Below are 25990 nucleotides of genomic sequence, written 5' to 3' on the forward strand. Positions count from 1 at the left end.
CTCTTAAGGTGCTATTTCAAGGTGGAGAGGCGTCTCAAGATGATGTGGCTGTGGGCTGAACGGCTTGTTTTGGGGTAGCTGTGGTTGAGCTGTGGGGAGTGTTGTTCTGAAGCACCTGATGGCCTTACCCTCTCGGGTGAGCACGGTGATGGGGATGCCCGGGTCGCTGAGCTTGATGAAGGGCCCCCCCTCCTTCTCCAGGCCGTCTCGCGCCAGCAGGATGTTCTTGGTGCACACGAAACCGTGCACCAGCTTCTTATCCTCCTGCGGGTCACACAAAAGGTCGCCCAAATGTCAGAGGCAGCTTCTCAAATAGACATGTCCTACAGAGATCATACGGAGCGCAGGTGAGCCCCTCTGGCTCCTCTGCTGTTCAATATTCCGGCAGTTGAGACAGTGTGCCAAGCTGTGACTTCCACAGAAACGAGTGTTCTCATGCCTGAGAGCCAATGACAGTACTGCCATTACTCTGTGCATGCACAAACAAGATTGCCCCAATGTTAATAACCTCTGACCACAGCCTGAGCCTGAGTGTGTGTGTGTGTGTGTGTGTGCCATTAACATGGTAGAGCTTCTTTTACACAAGAATTTTGGCTTACAATTTTGTTTTCATTGCAAACTTGTCTAAACCAAGTCTGCATGTGTGTATATTTGTATATATTTGAATGAGTGTGAGTGTGATTAATACATGCTTACATGATACAGCGATACAGCTGTATGATACAGCTTAATCATATTTGTGTGAGTATCTAAACAAAAATCATTCCATTATAGTGTATAAACCTGTGTGTGAGCGTGCTTGCATGTGTGTGCGTGTGTGAGTGCGTCTTTACCAAATAGCTGAGAGCGCTGGCAAGCTGTTTGGCCACCTGGAACTTCCAGGCTGTGCTGAGAGGACTGTTCTGCCTGCGCATGAACTGATCCAGAGAGCCCAGCTGCACAAACTCCTCCACCATGATGTCTGCAGGACAGACACAGGGCAAATTAAAAACACACACATACAGTACACACAATCAATCATAAACTCATTGTTGCTGTAACACAACTTCTCACAGTAGGTGTCCGTTTTAAAATGAACTAAAAGCCTGGCAGACGCGGAGTAACAAAACATGTCTTTTTAAAGCTGCTCAATCCTCTTAAGGGGATTAGTGTTGTGCATGTGTAAGCACAACAATGTCAGATGAAAGAGATGCCGTGTGAGGAAATTTATCTCAGGAAAGGGAAGCTCGTTAGTGGACTCGTTAGGAGAGGAACTGGACAGGACAAAGAGGGGGAGGAGGAGGACAGGAAATAAGGTGGAGAATAGGACAGACGATTTCTGGCTGAATTTCAGAGATGGGGCAGTATTGATGGACTGGTACAGTTACAGGGTTCCCTCTCTCAAATGTACAATTCCTTACATGACTTACTATATACTGAATAGTACAATATACTGACCAATGATTTCAGAGCACCTGCATAGCACTCAAGAATCTTTTAGTTTTTTTAGAGCAGGAGATGAATACCCCGGTAAAGAGGTATTGAATAAACACAGTTGGGCTACTCAAGCAAGCAGTAAAGCTAATAACCAGATATACACCAATTCTGCGTGGATATATATTTGTATTAATGTATTTTGGCAAGTAAATTTTAAACTGCTACAACAAAATTCCCTGATACTCCATGACTATGCCCGAAAAATTACAAAATTCCCTGATACTCCATGACTATGCCCGAAAAATTATAAAATTCCCTGCCTTTCCATGTCTGGAAAAGACTTTCTAAAATTCCATGATATTCCAGAAATTCTACGACCCGTGGGAACCCTGCAGTTAGTAGGGAGCAGGTACTGATTCTGCCACACACTGATCCTGGGTCAGCACTTCTGATCAGTATAGGGCCTGGAGTGGTCTCTTCAGTTGGGTTCAACTTATGAAGGAGGAAACATGTGAGGATACAGCCTCTTTGGCCTTCAGTACTTGTGTATGTGTGTCTGGCATTTTGTATTTGTTAGTGCGCGTGTGTGTGTGTACTAGTATGTCTGTTTATCAGAGCATCAGACGTCATTACTCACTCTCCTGGTGGCGCACACAGACTCCGTACAGAAGGGTGATGTGCTTATGAGACACCTGCCGCATCAAACTCGCCGTCTCAAAGAAGGCCTGAGAGAGAGAGAGAGAGAGAGAGAGAGAGAGAGAGAGAGAGAGAGAGAGAGAGAGAGAGAGAGAGAGAGAGATTTTAGACTAAAGATTTCCAGGTTTATCATCATCTCATCAGCACATCATGACTGGACATGATGCCTTTCTTGGGGTAAACCCTGATCTCCAGTCTGCAGCCTATGTAAGGGAAGTATGATCCATTGAATGCAATTCAATAGGCTTTATCTATTGTACGTGTGTGTGTGTGTGCGTGTGTGTGTGTGTGTGTGTGTGTGTGTGTGTGTGTGCGTGTGTGTGCGTGTGTGTGTGCGTGTGTGTGCGTGTGTGTGCGTGTGTGTGTGTGTGTGTGATGTGAGAGGAAGGAAGTACCCATTACACAGTGTCAGAAATGAGCAATGGTGTAAAAAAACAAACTAGCGACTCAGATGGAGAAAGACTGAGAGCTGGCACGAGCTCTAGCAGAAATGACAGACTACTGTCCACAGATGGAGTCTCCAGACGGATGAGGAAGACCGTGGGGGAGAGGGATGAAGGCTCTCACCAGTGAGATGTCTCTGTGTCCGGAGCCCAGCACCTTCAGCACCACCTTGACCTTGGGAGAGCTGTGGTAGCCCCCAGTCTCATCCTCATCCTCGCTCTTCATGATCAGTTCCCCCGCATAGATGTGGGTCCTGGTGCCACGGCCAAGGTGCTCCCCCTGAAGCAAAACCATGATTAGTATTACAACACACACACACACACACACACACACACACACACACACACACAACGGATACAAAACATAAAGGCACAAGCACGCACAAAAGCTCACGTCTCAGCTTTCAGATATGAAGTGTGAATGCTGCTCAGCATGTGTCTTTGTGTGGTGCTGGTCTCCATAGTGTCTTTGTTTGCCAAGAAGTGGTTTATATTTGTACATCATCTTCATTGTTCTTAGGCAGGCATTAAATCAAAGCAACCAAAAAATTAATGATGCAGGTGGCTTTTTGAGGCAATAGATGAAAAACCTCCTAATCCTGGCACTGACGCCTCAAGCTTTCATCCCAGACACCAGAAGAGTTGACCATAGAGATGCTGATGACTTTGGAAACAGCTGTAGGACAGATGGGCTGTGCCAGACTGTTCTTGGACAAGAGAAGTGAAACTGGTGGATCAGCACATTGCGTGTGGGTGTGAATACTGTGCCAATCAGCCACACACACAAAAACCCTCAGCAATGTCTCAGTGATGTCCAACCATGACCTCAGTGTGGGGAGCAGAGCACACAAGCAGGAAGGGATGAGGTTTTCCAGAGCCTTTCTCAGCAGAGGCCAGGAATCTCCTGCCTGCAGCAACTGACAAACTCAATTAGGCAGATGTGTCTTAACAGATCAGTGTTGCAGACTATCCTCACAGGGAATTAACTAGCACTGTTTGAAATTGAAAACGGCCATACTGGCAAAAAATATAATGGGAAGAAGTCCCAGAATTATTTAGCACAGTAAATAAATTTGTTCTCTGAACTTCTATACAAGCTACAAAGCTTTTTATCAGTTCCACACTGTATTACACTGTACTGTATCTGTACGGCTGAGAGAAATAACTACAATATCAAACAACTTCAATCTATTCTGCTAAAAAATAAAATTACTTAATATATAAATTAATAATATAAATATTATACAATTAAGACCTAACTAAGTTGTAATTAAGACCTGGTGTGTAATATTTTTATACTTTAAGACCTAAAATTCATATAATCAAATGTCCCCACGGAAACCCTGTACCAGTATCGTCCCTCTTTTGAATGTCAGCCCTCACTGACACACAGATGCCAAGAAAAACACACACACACACACAGTACTTTCATAGCCTGCTTATCCACACAGTAGCACCCATTTGAAGCTGCAGCGGTGCAGCATGAGCCTGTGTGTGCCTGTGAAAGCGCCAGGCTGGAGGGAGCTGGGCACAACTGGGCCAGTGGACCAGCAGGAGCAGGTCATGTGCGCCCGCTCCGGCCTCCGCCTGGCCCCGCTCCACTCCGATCATGATGCAACAGCACAGGACGCCGCCCGTGCTCGGCAGCCTCCATATGCTGTGTACATGGCAAACAATACACCGCGCAGGTCAGCCCGTGCCAACTGGACTTGGGCCAACCGGTGGCTTGCCTCGGGGCAGTGGGGCTGGGCCTGTGTGTTTCTGCTAGTGGTGGTGGTGAACAAGATAACCAGAGCACACTGTGTACTGTGTGATGATGTGGGCTTGCTACTGTTTATATACACGCAACCATACACATCAGGGACTGCGACTGACGCTGTGTGCACGGCTGAGTTGGCCTTTGTGTGTGTGTGTGTGAGAGTGTGTGTGTGTGTGTGTGTGTGTGTGTGTGTGTGTGTGTGTGTCTAGACATTGATATGTGTGTGTGTGTGTCTAGACATTGATATGTGTGTGTGTCTAGACATTGATATGTGTGTGTGTGTGTGTGTGTGTCTAGACGTGTCTAAAGGTTGCTGGGTGTGGACACGTGCATGCTCACCTGTACGATCTCCTCTTTGAGGATTCGGTGGAAGCTGAGCTGGCTGACCTGCGGCGGCCTCTGAGGAACCAGTTCTCTGCCTTTGGTCATCACCAGCAGATTGGAGGCCTCTGAAACACAGCAAACACGCAGCTGGCTTAGGACAACATTGTGTGTGTGTGTGTATGTGTGTGTGTGTGTGTGTGTGTGTGTGTGTGTGAGTGTGAGAGAGAGTTTGTTTGGCAAAAATGTGTGCTTAAGCGTTAAGATCTCAGGATAGAGAGATAGATTGCAACAGTATTATACACACAAACACACACACAATGAAGGGCACATCAGCCAATAAGCAACGTGCTTCAGTGTCTTTTGATGTGTGTGTGTGTGTGTGTGTGTGTGTGTGTGAGTGAGTGAGTGAGTGAGTGAGTGAGTGAGTGAGTGAGTGGTGAGTGTGAGTGAGTGAGGAGGAGTGAGTGAGTGAGTGAGTGAGTGAGTGAGTGAGTGAGTGAGTGAGTGAGTGAGTGAGTGAGTGAGTGAGTGAGTGAGTGAGTGAGTGAGTGAGTGAGTGAGTGTGAGAGAGTTTGTTTGGCAAAAATGTGTGCTTAAGCGTTAAGATCTCAGGATAGAGAGATAGATTGCAACAGTATTATACACACAAACAATGAAGGGCACATCAGCCAGTAAGCAACATGCTTCAGTGTCTTTTGATGTGTGTGTGTGTGTGTGTGTGTGTGTGTGTGTGTATGTAAACAGTTGAACACCCCCACATGATGAGGTTTCCTGGGGAAAGAGGAAGAAACAACACTGTGGCTTCAGCGACCTGCTGCCAATCCACTGCTGCAGAGACACAATGAGCCAGCACACAAAAAACACAAACACATGCATGCACTGCATACGTGCACACACACACACACACACGAAGGCACACGCGCGCGCACGCACACACTAATGCAGGCAGGCGCACAGGCGCGCACACACACACACACACACACACACACACACACGGGCTTTCATCTTCAGATCAGACTCTACTCTCACATTCTAGCCATGCCAGTCATAGCAGACAGGCCTATGTTTGCCTATGCACTGCAGTCATGCAGTCCAAAACAATACACTCCACTGCCATGAGCTGAGGTCGTCGGCCTGATGTTTAACCCTCTCTCTGCAGTCGCTCCACGGCAGAGGCGCGCCGATGTGAAGAGATGAGACATGAGCCACGACAGGAAACCACACTTACTACTCACACTTCCTGCCTGTTCCTGCTGCCTCAGCGCACGCGCACACACACACACACACACACACAAGCTGCTTGTAAACAAGACATCAGTCGCGAATACCGTTCATCCCCATCGCAGCACCTCTCAGTGTGACAGCCCATTCCACACACTCACTCACGCGCTCACATAATGCAACCAGCCACATCCAATAACACACTGCATTTATATATGCACTTCAAGGCACCCAACATGCTGTACAGTGAAGAGGGAAGCTCACTGATCACCCAGCAATGTGCAACACCGACCTGGGTGACGCACGGCAGCCATTATGCACACTTACCACACACCAGCAGGAGGTGGAGAGGGAGGGAATGAATGAAACACACAGAGGGCCAAACTGTTCCTCTCAGACTTTCAACTTCTTCACTCAGTAAATGACTCACCCACCCTCGCAAGCCTGACCATTAAAAACCTGCTCCTATCCGCTGGCTTTAGTTAAACACAGCCCCTTCCCTGTGCATTCTAAAAACATTCTCATTGTCTCATTCGCTCCATCTTACTTGGTCAAATACAAACACACCCTCCCTCGACACAATTGCTTACGCAGTCAAAAGCACTTCCTAATTTTTTTGCTCAAATACATTACTGACTCACACACAAGCGCAGGCATTGCCGCTCCCAATCTCTTTCCCAGGCTCCCTCACTTTTTCCATTAGCGTGTGGCCTCGTCTCCCTCTCCACCACCAGGTTCAGTTAGTAAAAACAACACACCGCCACAAATCTTGCACACACCCTTTCCCCCTTTTTATCGTTTTTTTGAGCAACTCCCCTAACAGCAGAGTTGATATGTGGCCACGGTCTGATGACAGCTCTGGGGGTGAGCATAAGGGCCACTGACAAAAGGATTAACAGTCATCCAGTTATCCCTGGCCCTGTGTCTTTCTCTCTCTCTCTCTCTCTCTCTCTCTCTCTCTCTCTCTCTCACCATTATATAATCATCTTACCAGGACAATCAATGCACTGGTTGAACCAAAGTCAAATCAACCTGTTTAGGCAATTTAGTCTCTCAGTTACAAGTGAGCTTGGACATCGAGGAGGTGCTAAAGAGAGGCGAGGAGAGGAGAGGAGGGGATGAGTGGAGAGGAGGGGAGAGGTGGGGATGAGAGGAGGAGAGGAGATGAGATGAGAGGTGGGGATGAGAGGAGGGGAGGGGAGGAGAGGAGGGGAGAGGTGGGGATGAGAGGAGAGGAGAGGTGGAAATGAGAGGAGGAGAGGAGATGAGAGGTGGGGATGAGAGGAGAGGAGAAGAGAGATGGGGAGGGGATGAGAGGAGAGGTGGGGATGAGAGGAGAGGAGAGGAGAGGAGAGGAGAGATGGGGATGACAGGCGAGAAGAGGAGAGGAAGAGAAGAGAGGAAGAGAGGATGAGAGGAGAGAAAGTGGTGATGAGAGAGGAGAGGTGGGGATGAGAGGAGAGGAGAGGTGGGGATGAGAGGAGGAGAGGTAGGGATGAGAGGAGAGGAGAGGAAGAGAGGATAAGAGGAGAGAAAGTGGTGATGAGAGGAGAGGAGAGAAAGTGGTGATGAGAGGAGAGGAGAGGTGGGGATGAGAGGAGAGGAGAGGTGGGGATGAGCGGAGAGGAGAGGTGGGGATGAGAGGAGAGGAAAGAGGAGAGGAGAGGTGAGCAGGCTGCGTCTGGTACCTCTGGGCTGAGGTGGGCAGCACCTCCTTAGCTGGAAGCGCAGGTTCTCCGTGCGCAGGTTCTGTCCGGACAGGTGGATCAGCAGCTCGTTGAGGGTCGGGTGGAGCGTCTCCGTTCCGAACAGCTTGTAGCCCTGTGGACTCACCTCAATCTGGAAGTTCTTATACTGGGGAACCTGCCTGGATTCCATACAGTCCACCTGAAACAGAGACACTCATTTCAGAAGGCATGTAATAACATAGAGGCATTTGGATTTGAGTGGCTGCCTTCTGATCAGTGTTTGAACAATTTCTTCCTGTTACAAGCTACTATCTTTGTTCTATTGTATTGTTTTTCTATGACATTCCATTGATTTGGTAACGTCTGGTCTGACAGTCACAATGAATAAACACAAAAGAGTACCAAAGTCATGACGTGGCGTTGTCAAGGTAGCAATTTCACTGAATCAAAACAAATCAATCTAACCACTACATGGTAACCATAGCAGTGGCTTTCTTCATCTATTTGAGTTATTTACAGACACAGATATTCACACCAACACAAACAAATTCATGACTACAGAGTTTTATTTTAACATGGATTTTCTCCATAGAAGATCCTTAAATTCACTGACGTGTCTTGACTTTGTTTTTGAGGCAAAAAAACGTCACTCTTAACAGCCGCCAGCCTAAGACGTGAAATATTCTTACAACTGCCAGACAGGGAATCCGTGTTGTGTGGCCAAGTTGCTGCCTAGCATGTAAAATACGTTTAAACAGCTATAGCATACATTTAAAAATAATCTATGAGGAAGGAATCGATCAGTCAATGCCATTTTGAAAGTTTGTTTAGATTCAATGAAACTGCCATTATCGAAACAGAACATTTCGTACTATAATGGCAGTGCAACTATAGTTACCTCTAAACAGACAACAGTCATGATGATGTAGCTGAAATCAGTGCAGCTCCAGCGCAGCACGTACGCCCCGTCCTCATTTCCCTCCTGTCGCAGCTTATGTGTGGCGTACTCCGTACTGGACACAGGCCAGAGAGACAGGGACAAGCACAAATCAGCCCAAACATACATAGTGCATTGGAACTGAATGGCTGGAATGCTATTGTAATGCTAGCTTTCATGAGCTAGAAAGCACAGCAATAAACAGTGCAGCAGAGACAGACAGAGAGGGAGAGCTTGAGAAGAGTGGAGAGACCACTGGAGATGAAAGAGGTGCTGTGCTAACCAGATAGGGCCGTGGCAGCCACTCTGCAGGTTGTGCACCACAGAGGCCGGTGCCACTTCCGTGCACAGGTAGTGATGCGCGTCCACTGTCAGCCGGAAGTAGCCGTCAATCAACGCCACAAGCGACAAGGCCTCTGCACGGAACGCCAACTGCAGCTCCTGATGAGAGGAAAGAGAAGTTATAGGGATATATTTTATTACCACACAAATGTTGGTGGCAACTGTTGTTACAGAGATAGTTCTATCCAGTAGAGAAAATAAAATTACAAAAACACACACACAAAACAATCATAAATAAATAAACTAATAGTTCAGATCAATATTGTAGTGTTCAGGAGTCTGACTGCTGAAGTGGGCAGAGAGTGAGTGAGAGAGAGATAGAGATAGAGATAAAGACAGAGATAGAGATAGAGTTAGAGAGAGAGACAAATATCGGTCCCAATATCGGTGACAAATATCGGTCCCAAAGAGACAAATATTTCACCATTTTGAACAACATCATTCCCAACTTCACAAAACAGGAGGAACAGAAAAAACTTGGGTGAGGACACCAGCACATGCATACTGGCAGCCAGTTATGTGTCCTCACTCCATAACCTGAGAGAAGGCATTACTTAAGATAATCACCCTACTACCTCTACCCTTCAACACAACACTGCTCCCCAGCCCCAGTCTGTTACACCATGTCTCCTGTTTGTTTTGTTTTGTCCTGTCTTGGTTTTCCTATGTACGTGTACAGCCAATGGTCTTGTATGGTTGTGACGTGCTGTGTGTGTGTGTGTGTGTGTGTGTGTGTGATGAAGTGTAACAATGTTTGTACATGTTTATATCATTTTCTATTTGTATTTTCTTTAATTATTACTATTCCTGTGAACGCTTTGGCAATGCATCATATGGTTTGTCGTGCCAATCAGGGCTCCAGACTAACTTTTTGCACTGGTTGCACTGGTGCGCCTAACTTTTTTTCTTAGGAGCACCAGCACAAAAGTTAGGTGCACCCAAATGTTCAACCACATCGCATTTAACACCGCAGCAGGTTCACTTTTTTTCCTTAATTACGGTCCTATATAGGTTGTCCTATGACTTACAATTCTACAAGAAAAGTAACTTAATGAAGTGTTGGTGCTTTAAGTGCTTTACTGAGCTGAAATTTAAACTTAAAACATCTCAAGATGAATTAAATAAAAATAACAGTGAGTAAATTAACAGTGTCTTTTAAGGGCTTCAAACTGCACATCTCATGGCTCACTGTCTTACATACTATCCTTCATGATCTTTAGGCCTTGGCTAAACCAGCTCGCTATGCTAGCATCTTCCATAGAAATGTATTTGAGCACAATTTAGATGTTCCAAGTAGCCTGGGGGATTTTTATGTGATTTTGCAATGATGATTGCAATAATCATTTGACAGCCCCACAATGCAATTTACTTTTTAATTTTAGTATTTTTAAATTTTCAATAAGAACATCACTATGGTTAATGCAGTAACGAAATGGTAGGCCTATTATTATAGGCTATTGCAATGACTTGCCATGCTCGATCTAAATGTGTCCATTCAATTCACCATACACAATGACCACCATTATACATGCAGGGAATATTCGGGCTTTAAATGTAGCAGTGATATTCGGTTTGCGCCAAATACCGGATTAAATTGATTGATGCCATCAGAATGAGTTTACACAACTCGCACGCAAAACGAATATTGCTGTTGAAAACTGGGTTACTCCCTGCTTGTAACTGCGGTCAATGACGCACTCCTTTTCGGCGATATCTGTATCTCTGTCGTTCGGGAAGGCCTTGTATGCATTGTTCGCAATTTTAAGACGTCTTTTCATCTGCAATGACTCCTATAAATTTGGCTAAGTAGCATTCCTGTAATGCGCCGGGTTTACGTTCAAACTATTTTTCTGGTAAATAATTATTTCGGCCTGAACTTGGTGAAGGGAAGTTTCACTAGGCCTATCGTAGGCAACGATAAACGATAAAAAAGGCAGTGGGGAGAGGGGACATTTATCTCGGCCTATGTGACCACACTGTAATGCAACTGCATCCACTCTGTTTATCTGACGGGTCTCTGACCTCTCTCTCTCTGCAGCACACGCATTTTCAAATTTACACACAGGCACTGGGCCACGGCCAATCAGAGGGGAGGTCCCGCCCTTCACTATCTGTGATTTGTTTAAACCACGATATTGGCCAAATATTTGTCTGTTATTGAACCAAAGGTAGTTTCAATGCGGACACTTTTTCCTCTCTCGAATAGTTGAATGACCGGGTCGCCTCCTCGATTTTTTTTAGTCGCACTTTTGAAAAATTAGGTCGCATATGCAACCAAATTGGTCGCACTCTGGAGCCCTGCCAATAAAGCATATTTGAATTTGAATTTGAGAGAGAGAGAGAGTGAGTGAGAGAGAGAGAGTTAGAGAGAGAGAGAGAGAGAGAGTGTACAATAGGGAGAGAGATCAACAGAAAGCAGGTCGGTCAGTGAGAAATGTTCCAGTGTCTGGGCGACAACACAAAGAGTTCCCAGAGCTGCAGTGGAGTCAGAATCAGCAGCAAAAGTCAGGACCTCTTCTTCCTCTTCCTTTATTACCCCCAGAGGACTTGAAACAGCAGCAGGCACCATCTGGCCAGCCTACTGCCAGGCCTCTGGTCCTCCAACACCAATCATGCGGTCAACTCGCTCTTCCTGACCCCCCCCCACACACACACACACATCCTGAGAGGTTCTACACACTCACCAAACAACCTCGCCAGTTCTCAAATCAGTCCTCACGCAACCGGACCTCCTCTCTCAGGCACGTACATGCCACTTAGAAGTGGCACAAACGCACGCATGCGCATACACACGCAGCACACACACACACACACACGCACACACACACACACACACACACACACACACACACACACACACACACACACACACACACACACACACACACACACACACACGCATACACACACACACACACACACACACGCACACACACACACACGCCAAGACGCTACACACACACACACACACGCGACACAATAATAACACACACACACACACACACACACATACACACATGTGCAATTGCACATACAGCTGCCTTCAACTGGATCTTCAAGAGTGTAATGTGTATGCAGCGTGCTGGGTTGCACTGGGATCAACCACACGGAGACATCCCTGGTATTAGGCCGCTCTGCATGCCTCATGAGCCAAAAGGGTAAACGCCACAACTCTCCCAAGCTTAACGCTCTGGTGTACAGTCTCCTACTTTCACAAATGACAAACCACCCCAAAACTTCAGAAATGCAGCAATATGTATCTTCATAGTATAACACCTATTACAATGCTGCTGCCACGGCAGAATCACATCCACAAGTTCTCGTGTCGCTGAAACTTCATGAATTGCTTATGAGTTTATTATATTTTGCTTAGAAGTAAAGGTTTTATTGGGGATAATAAACAACATACTGCACCACTCAAGACCCTATAGAGCTTTATTGGGTCTTGTGTTAATGTATCACAGAACTCTAGCAAGTCCCTTTCCTTCTCTTCACTGAACCACGGACCAGAGAGAATACCATTCTCTGAACCGTACCATAACAATACCATCTACATCACCGGAGAGTAGCACTGTGTTTCTTGCTAACTCCTTTGAAAGGAGTCACTTTGAAAAGGTCACGCTTCTGTGAAGGCTTAAAGCTCCCCAGAGCCTTCCACACAATTCCCTCCCTCTTTTATATAATCCTGTTTCAAGAATGTCCTACCTTTGCAATAGCACACCTGAGGCTTGCATTCTAATCTCACAGTAGTAAAACTGGTATTATTTAATCAATCATTCACTTCACTTGCAACCAAGTTGTCACAAAAACAGTCCTCCCTGTGGGCCATACCATCTCCCTAATGCATAACAGGATAGCCATATTAGCTTAACAAAACATGCATACACACTGTAAAGTGAAATGACTTTTTTTTTAATTATATTTAACATTTTAAAATGTTTTTTTTTTTTTACAGGCTTCCAGACTTTTGCCTTTTTATACTATCTCTGTCAAAGAGGTGCGTTTTGAGAAACGCAATTTTGTTTTGTATATGCAATGCATAGGAAATTACAATAATGCTATATCTATCTATATCTCTTCCCAGGTCTGATGAGATCATTAAATGTATTACCATTCTCCTGTTGTCCTGTCTGTAGATGGTGACTGTGGACTCTTTGATGACGATGTGTGTGATGTCATGAAAGTCCGAAAAGAGAGTCCAGCCTTCGTCAGCCTCTTTATTCTTGTCGTTCTTCTTGGTGCTGTCCTTCGTCTTCTTGGACTTGTACTTATCTTTCGTGGGATTGTTCACAGACTAATTGGGACAACACAAAAGCATATCAGGAGATTCACCCTCCAAAATGTCAAACTCATTGTGTACAGAGCTGAATAAGCACTGAGTAAGTACTTTTCTCAGTCAGGGGGAACCCCTTCACTTATAGTTCACCTGAAAGTACGTCAGGGCCATCCATTTTAAGAAGTCTGAAAATCCTCTGAGGGTTTTCATGTGATTTACAAAGACTGGCCTGGGACCTGGATGAGTTTGTAAGGTAGCAGGAAATACAGCAGAGGTAAAGAAGTGGGAAAGGCCCATAGAGGTGCTGACTTACTGACAGAGCTACCTCACTCAGGCTCAAACTTGCTCTGAGTGACTCAATCTCTCTTTTAATCAGAAAGTTAGCATTTATAGGAAGTGTAGCTGATACCGACTTTTAGGTCAGCCTACAAAACTATACCTACCTAGAGCTACTGCTAAACCACCTTCACTTCCCCAAAACTCTGCTACAGTCACTGCATGAGACTAGTGATGCACGATATATCGGCCGCCGATATAATATCGGCCGATATGGTCATTTTTTTACACATCGGTATCGGTCCGATGTCAAAATAGGGCCGATGTGAACAGGCCGATAATCATTCCTGTGTATTTGACGTGTGTGTAGCGATCCAAGCGTGTTATCTGTCTACACTGAATCCATTAAATATGACTTTCTATTGCATCATATTTCTTATTTAAAATAGCAGGGCAACAAGACTGACAGAAAGACGACACTGGGCATCTGACAAAAGTTATTTCAAAACGTTGTGTTGTATTGCGCTGCTCGCATTGCTTGCAGTCAAGTTGATGGCTGGCTTGCATGTCATGTCACGCCTAGCACTACATCTCTCGTAGGCTAAATATAACTGTGTATCAGGCAGAATGTAGTTATATGGTCGTAATAGGAATTTAATAGGGCTGTAACGATATGCGATTCAAAACTGAAATCGCAACACTCATATCCACAAACCTGTGTCGCGGTGTGAAAAGGCAGAACCGACACACCCTTTCTAGTGTCTAGCAGTGCTTTGCAGCTTACGCGGCCGCAGAAACAACACACATCTCCCGCTTTACTTGGCGGTAGCCTACGTTGCTTTCATTGTAGACTTTACCAAACAGTATAACCCCCCTGTTAACCTTTCCTGCTTTGTTTCAGACCGTAGTCAGAAACGCAGGGAGATTCGCTATTCGAGGGCCGATGTTATAAGATAGAATAACGCCGGGGTCACGGTCCCATTTCTGATGAGCAAAATACACGAGCTGAACTTTTATGGAGTTTTATTTCGACAGTAACACCGCTCACACTGTGTACAGACTCCAACTTGAACTTCCACACTCTCTGCTCCAGTCGCATCCATACACTTCCTCACTCTATCTCCCTCCTTCCCAGCTTCCCACACACACACACACACACACACACACACACACGGAGCTCTCTTAAAGGAGCCGCAACACCATTTTACAACACTCCTCTCTTTGCCCCGCTCTCTCTCGCTCACTCAATGGACACGCGCGACTCGGCCAACGCAATCCAAATAAAACATTACAATCGTGGAAAGCAAGGACTCATAGAAGACGACTAGCTAAATTACTATTAAATCTGCTTAGCAACATTAGCATACTGCACATATTTGTTTAAAACTCTTGGTTTCAAGTTGACTGATCATCTCAATACCAATGTTTCCCAAAAGTGCCTGTACCAAGGAAAACAAGTATTACCTTTAAACTTAAACACACATGGGGAAACTGAACAGTCCAATCAGTAGACTATGACAAGCTAGCCAACTATGCTACTATGGTACTTTGTTTACAATATTTCCAGGCTTCAACCACACAGCTGAATTAAAGAGGGAGAGTTGTAATATAAATAGTAGGCCTATAGTGTGCCATACCTATAGGCTAATCTGCATAAAGTGCTGTCATAAATATCAGACATTCAGTATTCTCTCTTTTTATATCAGGATATAAAATAATACAGATATATTCTATTTTGGAAAATAGCTCTTTATTTGATTATCATAAGAATGTGTTTTCTATACAGATATATCGACATCGGTAAATATCGGTATCGGCCATAACAGCAAAATTAATATCGGTTATCGGTATCGGCCACAATTTTCACATCGGTGCATCACTACATGAGACCAATTCTCAAACATCTGATCAGCTATTTCACATAAGCCTAAAATATATTATATCCATAACTAAAATATGTCCATGCACATTATGCCTATGGAATTGATTGGGAAGGAAGACACACAAGAAGAGTTTTGATGGAGTCACTCACTCCGATGGGTTTTTTCCTCCAGGATATCCCTACGGTCCCAGACACCTGGACCTCGTAGCCCTGGCCATCGTCTCCAGAGCTGGGCGAGCGCAGCGCGCTCTCGTTCTCCCCGGACAGGCGCAGTGTCCTGGGCTCCAGCGTCTCGCAGCCCAGGCCCCTGGTCAGCGTCTCCAGCGTGGACAGGTACTTCACCTTCAGGTCGTACAGCGAGATGTTACTGTCTTGAATGGTCTTGCAGTTGAACTCGTTGAGGAAGTTCTTGAAGACGTTGTTGATGCGCATGCGCGTCAGGATGTTGCGCTGCTTGATGGTGCGGTTCAGCTCCTCTGGGATGAAGCGCTTGTAGCTGCAGGGCACAGAAAAAAAAAAAAAAATGAAAAAATGAAACACTTCAAAGAGTGGACATTCTGGACAAGCATGCCACATAACGTAGAGAAACCATGGAGGTCAGGAAATAAGGTGGACAACCAACAGTGTTAACTGATAGCCACACACACACACAGGCGTGTGGTATGTGAAAGGGGGCATATGGGCATGGCCCACGTGAGTTACCTGATCTCGGCAGCAACACCGGGCAGGGGCAGATCTTTGCTCTTGGCATAGTGTGTGATGGCGAGTACGGCCATGCCCAAACACTCGTTCTCAATCTCGTGCAGCTCCGCGTCACTCTGGTGGACGCGCAATGGCGCCAGCCCTTTCAGAAAGTCATATTGGCCCTAAGGAAACAGACACACGTGAACAAACACATGCAATTACACAGACACAAACACATGCACAGGAAAACAAATTCTCCCATTCTACAAAACGCAAATCACTCTCCTCACATCAAACAGGGACATACAAAAGAGAAGTAGACTGGAAGGGAAAACAGGACAGCTTTGATGTTGTTTAGGTTCAGGCCGAGCCACCCCAACCAGACAGAGGAACTGTTTAGGGAAGGAGTTCTGACTTCTGTGTTCCTGAAAAATCAGCTGCATCAGGCCCAACACACTGAAGTATGCAGCCTGCGTTGGATTTCCATTCCTGAAGTGCCTATTTCCATATTACTTATTGAACCTAGTTAATCCAACATAAAGTTTGACATTCATGTTTTGGAATTCTAAGGATTTGCCTTCGGAAAGATTTGAAATTTCCTTAATGTTAGTTTATGTTCATGTGAGGGCTGCATACCCTGCTGCATGGTGTTGGGAAGCGTACAAGCTGGATAGATTAGTGGCATTACAAACAGTACTGTGGAAAAGTCCTAGGCCACCTTCACATTTCTAAAACAACACAAGTACAACACATGATGGCCTAAGACTTTTGCACAGTATTGGAACAATGCAGGCTAGATCTGGATAGTGGCACTGTGTCAGGTGCTTGCTGAGAGTCAATGGGAAACATGGGGCTGTGCTTCTGTACTGCCACAATCAAAAGTCAACAGTAACATTTCCTATGAATGATCAACATTTGAGCTCATTTCTGTTGGCGAACAGACAAACAAAGGACAGATGAATATGTGGATACATGTCTGAGTGCATGACTGTGTGTGTATGTGTGTGTGTGTGACTGACCTGGGAAAACAGGTAGTCCAGTGAGGCAGCATCCAGCAGCGGAGTGCCCTCCGAGCCCCTCTGCGTGCCCACACCCCCCCTATGTTGTTTGCTGAGAGTGTGGCGCCAGACGGGCGACTCCGTCTCACTCGTGCCATGCCAGTTGGTGAAGTAGAACCTGAGGTGAGACGGGGACAGAAGATTCAGTGTCTATGTGTGTGTGGGTGTTTGTGTGTGTGTGTGTGTGTGTAAATATCCATGCACACATGCAGTATGTGCGCAAACATGTCCAATGTCAATATGTGTCACGTAAATGCAAAATACGCAATAGTAGTATAGCATTTCATTGCCATTGCTGTTGGGTTTACATACCACATTTGCATCCCTTTGTTTCTTGGATCACCAGGGAGGTTAAACTGTCAATGTGTTGTGTGCTGATATCAGCTTTACAATGCAAAACAGTGGCAAACCACCATGCAAAACTTTTGCTTGTGTCGGTTTTCTCTTGCACTTGTATTTGGAGGTGGAGTCCATGCATGTTCTTTGAACCTCAGAATGTGGTCATAGGGGTAGGGCATGTACTGGTGCTAAGCAAGTCAGAGTATGAGGAAATAAAGTCTTTACATTTGAGATGTGTATCAAACAGGTTATCTAGAGGTGATGTAGAAACCCCAAAGATCTTTTCAACCCCTGCAAAATCCCTCATGAGACGGACGCTCCATGCTCCCTGCTCTTGTTCCTTTCTCTCCTGCTCTTGTTTCCAAAGCAACTGTGTAGAACAGTGCTTGGCTGTTGACTGTAATGAAAGTGCACCCTTATGGACAGAAGAAGACTGCAGCCACACCGTGCATGCTGTTCTTACTGGCTCAACCCTCGCAACAGAAGGAAACCGTCATATCAGAAAACCTAATCTAACTGTAATTTGCAGTGACGGCTGACCATGAGCTATTCCAACGCCTTAGCACTCACTGGTGGAGGGGGAAAGCTGGGCTTCAGGCACTCGGCAGGCTCAGTTATAAAAACAGATCCACGATTTGGTTTTGTGCAATAAACTTTCTTTCGCTAAAAAAAACATTTTTGTGTGCTCACTAACCTCAGCAAGCCAAGATTTCTCAGCTTTGTGCAACTGCTTAAGAATGTGTTGAACCCTTGTGAGGGCCCCACCAAAGGGTTTTAGCTGCGCCATGACAAATTGTGTAATAGAGCACTCGATAAAGGTGGGTGACAACTTCCTCTTTAGTAGTTCTTGCACTGTAGAACTCTCTTCTAGCCACTCTGCCAGTACTGTATGTGTATTTTTGAGAAAATTTGCCGGCCTGCTGATCTGTTCACATGATGCGGCATTTTAGGGAGCCAGGAGGCAGGATCAGCTATAGTAAATTAAATTGTGACGTGCAACAGGGGGCGTGTAGAGTGATAGTCATACTTATTATGCGTGGGGCTTCAGATACAGCAGATGTGTGATTTCAAAAACCATGGCGGGAGAACCGACTGCACTTTAGTTAGCTTGCATTTGCTTTGCTGTTAGAATGTTAGATTCTTGCGATAGCTGTCTTCAAACAATAAAAAGTAATTTGGAAGGGAAGAGAACAGTTGCTCCTTGCGTTTCGCCGTGATTCCCCTTTGAAAATCAGAGGTTCACAGGCTACTGTGGCCTTGGTCAGTGGCGCCGCCAGCCGTAATCCTGTACGCACTGTGCGTACAATTTATTCATGAAATCATTCAATATTACAACAAGCTTGTGTATTGTCTTAATTAAAACATACTTCGCGCACAAATGATAGCCTAGGGCAAAGAGAATGGACATCTCAACATAAGGATACATTAGAAGATGATGATTGGTGTAAACTTTGTCACACGATGTGATAAGCAGTTTTGGCGCTTAAAAACACAACGTTCCATTCAGTCATATATCATTTAAGCAAGGGCGTAGGTTTGGTTTGAGCTTTGGTGGGGACACACTAAACCCCACCCCCCCCCACCACCACCATCACCACCAAACTCAACTCTTTCACCAGCCACTATAAATATATAAAATTATTAAAATGTGCTACTGTCCAACTACTATCCCTGATTAAGATATGCTACTGTCCAACTTGATCTAACTATACTGTGTAGCCTACATAATCTGATTTTAATATGTATAGATATGCAGGCTATATTTGACATTTATTTTCTATTTGGTCTGTTATGAAATCATTGTCCCATTTAAGCACAGCTTAGTTTTAAGAACCTTAAATACATGCATGCTTAGCATTTTGTGAAAAGAAATCATTAAGGCTACATTGACAAACTCTTAACCGTGAGCTGCCTGTATATTCTCTGATTCTAATATTTACAGATATCTAGGCGATGTAAGCACAGATCAGTTTTAAGAAATGCTTAAAGCCGAAAGACCATGTTGAATTTTGCTACAATTTATTTCAAAACTGGATTACTCTGGAACAGCTAACTATACACGAGAATGCATTACACCGTTGTGTTCGGTAATGTCTGCTGTTTATTCTGATATATGGTTTGTCATGTGTTGCGTGAAGAGTGTGTAGACCTACGATATTCCACCGAGACGAATGGATGTGGAGATGGGCGCAGAGAATAATTATTAAATCTAGAAGTTATTTTTCTCACAAACTGTTTATCACAGCAAATAGTGGCTAGCTAAGTATAAGTATAAGTATATATACTCTTTTGATCCCGTGAGGGAAATTTGGTCTCTGCATTTATCCCAATCCGTGAATTAGTGAAACACACTCAGCACACAGTGTACACACAGTGAGGTGAAGCACACACTAATCCCGGCGCAGTGAGCTGCCTGCAACAACAGCGGCTTGTGAAGTAAAGCTGAAGCGCTGCATGCTGCGCAGGAGACTGCGGCACTGGTAGTTATTATGGGTAACTTCAAATCAGCGCGATTTACCCTTATAGGCTACTGCACATTACAAGATCTGTACGAGATGATCCACAGCACTGAAGTGAGAAATGATTTAACTCTTTGTTTAGCGCATGTGAGCGCTTTTTCCCCCATTTCAACCTGAATATTGGTGGGGACATTTCAGTCTTAATTTGACATTGGTGTGGACACGTCCTTCGGTCCCCACGCAAATCTACGCCCCTGCATTTAAGCGTAGGCCTAGTGCTAGTCATGAAAAGAAAACAGCAGCTTAATATTTTTCAGGTGTGTAACAGTAGGCCTAGGCGCACTGTTATGCCGAAGGCAGTGAGATTATTAGGCATTGCATCCTGTCACTCTGTTTGGAACATAGCAGTTCGGGTTGATAAGATTCAGTTAATGCAAGTATGGATCATCTCAAAGTTTGGGACAACCAAACAGCAGTGTAGGCAAAGCAAATCCTAACTATTAGGTTACCATAGCTGTCTTTTCTCTAGGCCATCGGAAATTGCGACATAAGCACAATGTGAGCCAGAACGCCGATTTGGCCAGAGCTGCGGCTCTGTAAAGGTATTCTGTCCCACCCAAATTTGCTGAACTACTTGCGAAGTAGCCTATTCATCACAGACATCACATGTATCACACGAAAGAGCTTTTTCTCAGCTTTTAAACGATGTTAGTGGTTAGTTGTTGTGGTAAACGGTTTGCGAGAAAAGTAACTTTAATCTAATCATATTTTTGCGCCCGTCTCCCTACCCATTCATCTTGGTGGCGAACTTTACCTTAACACATGACAAACCATATATCAGAATAAACAGCAGACCTTACCGAACACAAAGGTGTAAAGCATGCCCCTGTACAGTTAGCCATTCCAGAGTAATCCGGTTTTAAATTTGCAGCAATGTCTTTATGCATGTCTCCAACTTTGCGGTTCCTAATGTGTTTAAATTGTTCAATAGATCTACATGATTTTATAACAGGCCAAATACAAAACATATGTTACAAATATTGCCTAGATATCTGTAAGCATTACAATCAGAGGATATACATATAGGGCAGACAGACGCTCATGAGTTCATGCTTTGTTTTTTCGCTGGATTTTATGATAGGCTATTATGGCAACTAATTGCATTCGAAGCTACAGTCAACTCTAGCAGGCATTGAATGACTGGAGACTTTGTGAATTTATAGATTGACATAATGTGGTGTCTCTGCTATTGCTGCTTTTGATCAAATTGATTTGCAATCTCCTGTGGTGGGCTGGAAATACCATCAAAATGCCCGCCCAGATTCCCCTTTCCGCCTTGACCCATTCACACTGGTGCCGGAACGAAAAAACTCGGCAAAATGTCTAGGGGGCTTGGTAGTAAATTTGGCGAGACACTTTGTCCCGCCGTTCCGCCTCGGTCTATGTGAAAGGGACAGTCGTTCCGCGATCACTTTGTCATTTGTTTTAGGTTCAATCATGCAATAGACATATCAGGGACTCAATACGGGTGCTTGACATGGATAGTGATGGTCTACAGTAGCATCGTAAATGGTAATTCTCACATGAAAGAAAGTTTATCAAGCATCTATCAAACTTCAGGAGCTGAGTAAATACAGGTTAGAGGTGTTTACTTCTCTCAGGAGCAAAGAAAGATGACATTGTGACCCGGTACACAGCTTTGATGAAACTATGATGCAAGCTAAACAAAATGCCACAATCTACATTTTACAACACTACACTCTAAGCACACTTGTCCTGGGCAATCAGACAAATAAACTAATGTAGAATACGTGTCAAATAATGATGCGAAATGTGTTCTTCTGGTGACAGGGGAAAGAAAATTTAGGAGCACTGGCAACTATTTTAGTTGCCATCTGGAAAACATCAAGATTTGCATTCAGCCACGCATGACCCGAACAAACTGACACACAACTGCCTTGGCGGCAATAATATCGCCAGCAGATGCATGTAAACAAAGGGCCATGCTGCAGGCGGTTACCAGCCCAACCTACAACGCCCCTTTTGCCACGGAGAGCAGAAGCATAGTAAACAGGAAGCTTCTGTAGAGAGCCGAAAAAAGGTGTTCTTCACCACAGAGGAAGAACGGGAGTGTAAAGGTTGACCATAACCTGTTTGTTCGCACAACAGGTACGCAACTTGCAAATCAACAGGTCGCGTCTCGAACCCTCATTTGATTACAACGTTCACTTCACCCCCCTCCCCCTTTTGTTGTGAGCAAAAGACACGCACTGATGGGGAAGTTGGCCTAGATTCTCCCTTTTGTTTCTTGTCCTTATGCAACATCTCTTTTCCTTCCCCCTTCAGTGCTGGACAGGAGCTGGAACAAAACAACATGCAGTTTTGCAGACAGTTTTCTGTTCAGCATTAGGCCTATCTACTGGCCGTACTGTTGGTGTTGGAAAGGTTACATTTCACTGGTGAAATGACGGGGGATTCCCACTGAGTAGTGGCCATTTTGTAAAGGGGATTCACAAACTTTAAAGGGGAAACACACCACCTTCATGTGCATATAAGACCACATTTATTAATGTTATCAGCTTTTTATTTTACATTCAATTATACAGTGCAATATGGAGCCAACAACACAGCAACCTGCACGCAACAGTGTAAATGTGAGCTAAAGCCAAGTTATTCAATGACAAATATGAACAATTATTCAATGCACAGATACCTATAAACTTATCAGAGATATTCAGATAAGTCATTATTGTACCAACAGAAATACAAGTGAAACTAGAAGTTACATTATGGATTTTTTAAAAAGTTTCTTTCCACCCCAAAAAAACAGACCAGAATACCATCCACAGAAAGAGATGGTGTTTCTGCTATTTACCTTTGGGGATTAATATAGCAAGTAGTTAATGTATGGTGAGGATTTTTGAGTCACACGAGAGTTGACAGCCCACAGGAGAACAAGCTCAGAGAAAAATATGACACTTTATGTGACCGCGCTGCAAATCACTTCTGCCTTAGTCACATGACACCAGAGCTTTCAGAAGAAAGCCAGCTAAGGCCAGTCAGTGGGAAATCTGCAATGATCAGCCAATCAAACACAACACCAGCTACGTGGAACTCTGCAGCCCTGACTGTGGCTTTCACTCACGTAAACAACACCATTCCAAGCCATCTTCTCACTGGCCAACACAACACAACACTAAGCGAGCCACCTACAAAATCTTGCACTGGTGTTTGACACAGTTTTTTTCTAGACAAAACCCCTTTAGGGTTGCATGATTGTAAGCTTTCTACATGATTCTCAGTTTTAAAGACCGCTTTCTGCGATCAGAAGATTCCTTGTGTAGAAATGGTTCCAAGTAGCCTGGTTGACACCAGACCCTTCTCAGTAGTAACTGAGAGTGGGTCTGGGAAGGTTCATTGACTTACGACCTCCAGCAGGGGCGTAACTAACAGTAAAATAAAACTTTTCAATTGGTGCATTAAACTCTTAGCAAAACATTTCAGAAGTGTAGCAATCTCGTAAATTGAGGTTTAAAATGCAGTTTATTCAATTCCAAAGAAATATACGTCCATGCCGGATTAGTGATTGCATTTGCGTGCCCGTGTTTTAGAGACATTGGAAATGGCCTTCAATGGCTTCTTGGCCAGATCCCAAATTTGCCGAAAGTTCGTATGGGTATTCCCAGGCTAGGTTCCAATGTAAAATTTTATAAAAACCTCAATACTGTCTAAGAGAGCAGACAGGACTTGAATGGATTCAGCGCTCTGCCATCTTGGGCTGGGCTTACCTCATGCGGTAGTGCAGCTTGATGCAGGTGTCCTCTGTGATCTTGAAGATGTGATTGGGTGGGTACCACAGGTCGCGGCCCTCCTCATACAGCGCAAAAAGGTTGTGACACAGCGGCGAGATTCCTGCAAGAGAAGGTGGAGCATGTCAGCCGACGCACGTTGACTTTCTTCACTTTGCTGACAGATCTGGGATTACAGTCGGACACAAAACAGAACTGTTCCTTTAAAAAAAAGCGTTGCGTTTCAAGTTTTATTTAAGACTCAGGTCACAGGGCCGCATCATCAATATAAGTCGGGAAGACGCTGGCACCACGTGTGGACTCCAATTTCACTTCAATCTTGCGTGCATGTCCTGCAGAATTGCTTTCGTGCAAATGGATCATTTTGTGGCATTTAAGAACAAAGTGCCTTACTACATCGGTTCTGACACTTTCTGTTGTCTAACACAGCTCTGACTGTCTAACACACTTTCTGTTGTCTAACACAGCTCTGAGTGTCTAACACACTTTCTGTTGTCTAAGACAGCTCTGAGTGACTTCACACATGTATCTGGTCCTGTTCGGCAGCCACCCTCTCCACCACCCACAGCTGTGCTGGCCCACTTAGTCCTGGCCTCTGGTAGATGTAAATTCCAGTGTTGGCACTGGACCCAAGCTGCTGTGTGTTACCAAACACCTGCTGGTTTCTCACTGCAGGGAGGGTGTAAGTATTTCTTTGTGTGTGTGTGTGCGTGTGTGTGTTAGCACTAATGTGGGGGGCATTCCCATAAGTCTCTAGTTTTAAAGAACATAGGAGCCCAGTGTTTCGTAGAGCTAACTACATTGTTGTACCTCCCCCAAGCCAAAACCAGCACCATCTATTTCAAAGAATCTTTCACACACAGCCAAAATGGACACTGGCTTCCCCATTTGAGGATGAGGATTGAGGATTTTGGAAAACCAGGGGTCTGGACATTTGGAGGACTGCTGTCTAAAAGTTCAGCCTGGAGCACAGAGAGGAGATATGAAACTGTCTGTGGACTAACTCCACTGCCTTTTCAAATATATGCTCCACTCATTAGAACGAGTGTTTGTTGACAATATCAATGAACTTACGGCATCTCCTGGCTGCCTCTACACAGATGTCCTCGGCCACGTACGAGTCTTTGAGGTACTCCAGCTGGTGGGTGTCCGGCTGGTAGAAGTGCACCTCCAGGCCCTTCTGCAGCGCTGTGATGGCCTGGTCAGCACGCCGGTTCCGCCGCATCTTACCACACAGTTGCCTCCCCAGCTCCATGCCTCCTGTTAATTCTGGCATCCAGACTCTGAATAAAGAGAGCACAAGAAGAAGAAAGTCTATAGAGAGGGAGTACTGGTATTTGTCCTTTTATCACTGAATCATGTATTCAGTGATCTGGCACACTGGGCTTGCTGTTAGATGGTTTTCTTAGTTGGTTATGTATTTACACAAGAGGGCTTGTACAGTATGTGACGTGAAGTGTGTGACTCAGAGACCAGCCATGGACCCCGCAGAGCTGCCCACTGTGTGTGTGTGTGTGTGTGTGTGTGTGTGTGTGTGTGTGCATGTGCATGTGTGTGTGTGCGTGTGCATGCATGGATAAGCCTGGGACTCTCCACTCTGTGACCAACTCATGAGTCACTCCATTATCTCACCACAGTTACCTCCCTACTGGGATCACTGGACCACAGACTATGCATCTCATGGCCCATTCCTTTCTCCTTGAACCCTCTCTCTTTCATCATTGACACATGTTTTCTGTCCATCCTTCCCTTTTTTTCTCATCGTCTATCCTTCAGGCCTTCCCTTTCCTTCACTCCATCCCATGTCCTCTCCCCTGCCCTTGTGTCCTCTCTGGGGGACTGGTGGTGGGCCCTGACTACACTGCTCCTGTGCTGGTGGGGGTGTGGGCTGTGCTGTCCTCTGCATCCCAAACAGACCATCACTCCTCAGAGCTTCCCTGCGCTCCTCTCCTGCTGTCCCAGCTCACCTGCAGAGTCTGTTTCATCACAGCCATAATCACTGGCATACTGGTGTGTGTGTGTGTTTGAAAGAGAGACTCAGCAGGGCCTTCCACTTAGGGTCACTGCGTACTCTGACTCTCAGTGGATGCTTAATGGAAACTTCCCTGACATGTACGCACAGTTGCACACAAACATCCACGGTCCCCCCTGCACTCCCACAGCCCCTGACTGGCTCCATGCGTGGTCAGACATTAGGGGCTCAAACAGACTGAACAGGAACAAATGTGACTATTTACAGCTGTGTGTGTAAATCTTCAGGCCATTTCTAATGACTGCCACCACTACTAATCACAAATCAGTATTCAACGGAACTGCATTAGTTTCCATCCTACACAGTCGTGTGACATTCATAGCAAAATGAATGATAACACATCTCTACT

At 45.1% G+C, this 25990-nt stretch overlaps 1 protein-coding gene across 1 annotated transcript in view; it reads right to left on the reverse strand.

Moving 5' to 3' along the window:
• jak1 (Janus kinase 1) overlaps positions 1-25990 on the reverse strand; it is a 44050-nt gene that overhangs the window by 8851 nt on the left and 9209 nt on the right. The window contains exons 2-15 of the mRNA XM_048252432.1: positions 24684-24892; positions 23589-23712; positions 16964-17120; positions 15963-16126; positions 15411-15756; positions 12938-13120; positions 8768-8925; positions 8446-8560; positions 7548-7746; positions 4654-4763; positions 2680-2835; positions 2054-2141; positions 834-961; positions 129-264 (exon numbers count right to left, since the gene is read on the reverse strand). Of these exons, the coding sequence (XP_048108389.1) occupies positions 129-264; positions 834-961; positions 2054-2141; positions 2680-2835; positions 4654-4763; positions 7548-7746; positions 8446-8560; positions 8768-8925; positions 12938-13120; positions 15411-15756; positions 15963-16126; positions 16964-17120; positions 23589-23712; positions 24684-24885 (2266 nt within the window). The 5' untranslated portion in view covers positions 24886-24892. The remainder of the gene's footprint in view (positions 1-128; positions 265-833; positions 962-2053; positions 2142-2679; positions 2836-4653; positions 4764-7547; positions 7747-8445; positions 8561-8767; positions 8926-12937; positions 13121-15410; positions 15757-15962; positions 16127-16963; positions 17121-23588; positions 23713-24683; positions 24893-25990) is intronic.

The sequence above is a fragment of the Alosa alosa genome, chromosome 9 (genome assembly GCF_017589495.1).
Source record: "Alosa alosa isolate M-15738 ecotype Scorff River chromosome 9, AALO_Geno_1.1, whole genome shotgun sequence".
Lineage (NCBI taxonomy): Eukaryota > Metazoa > Chordata > Actinopteri > Clupeiformes > Clupeidae > Alosa > Alosa alosa.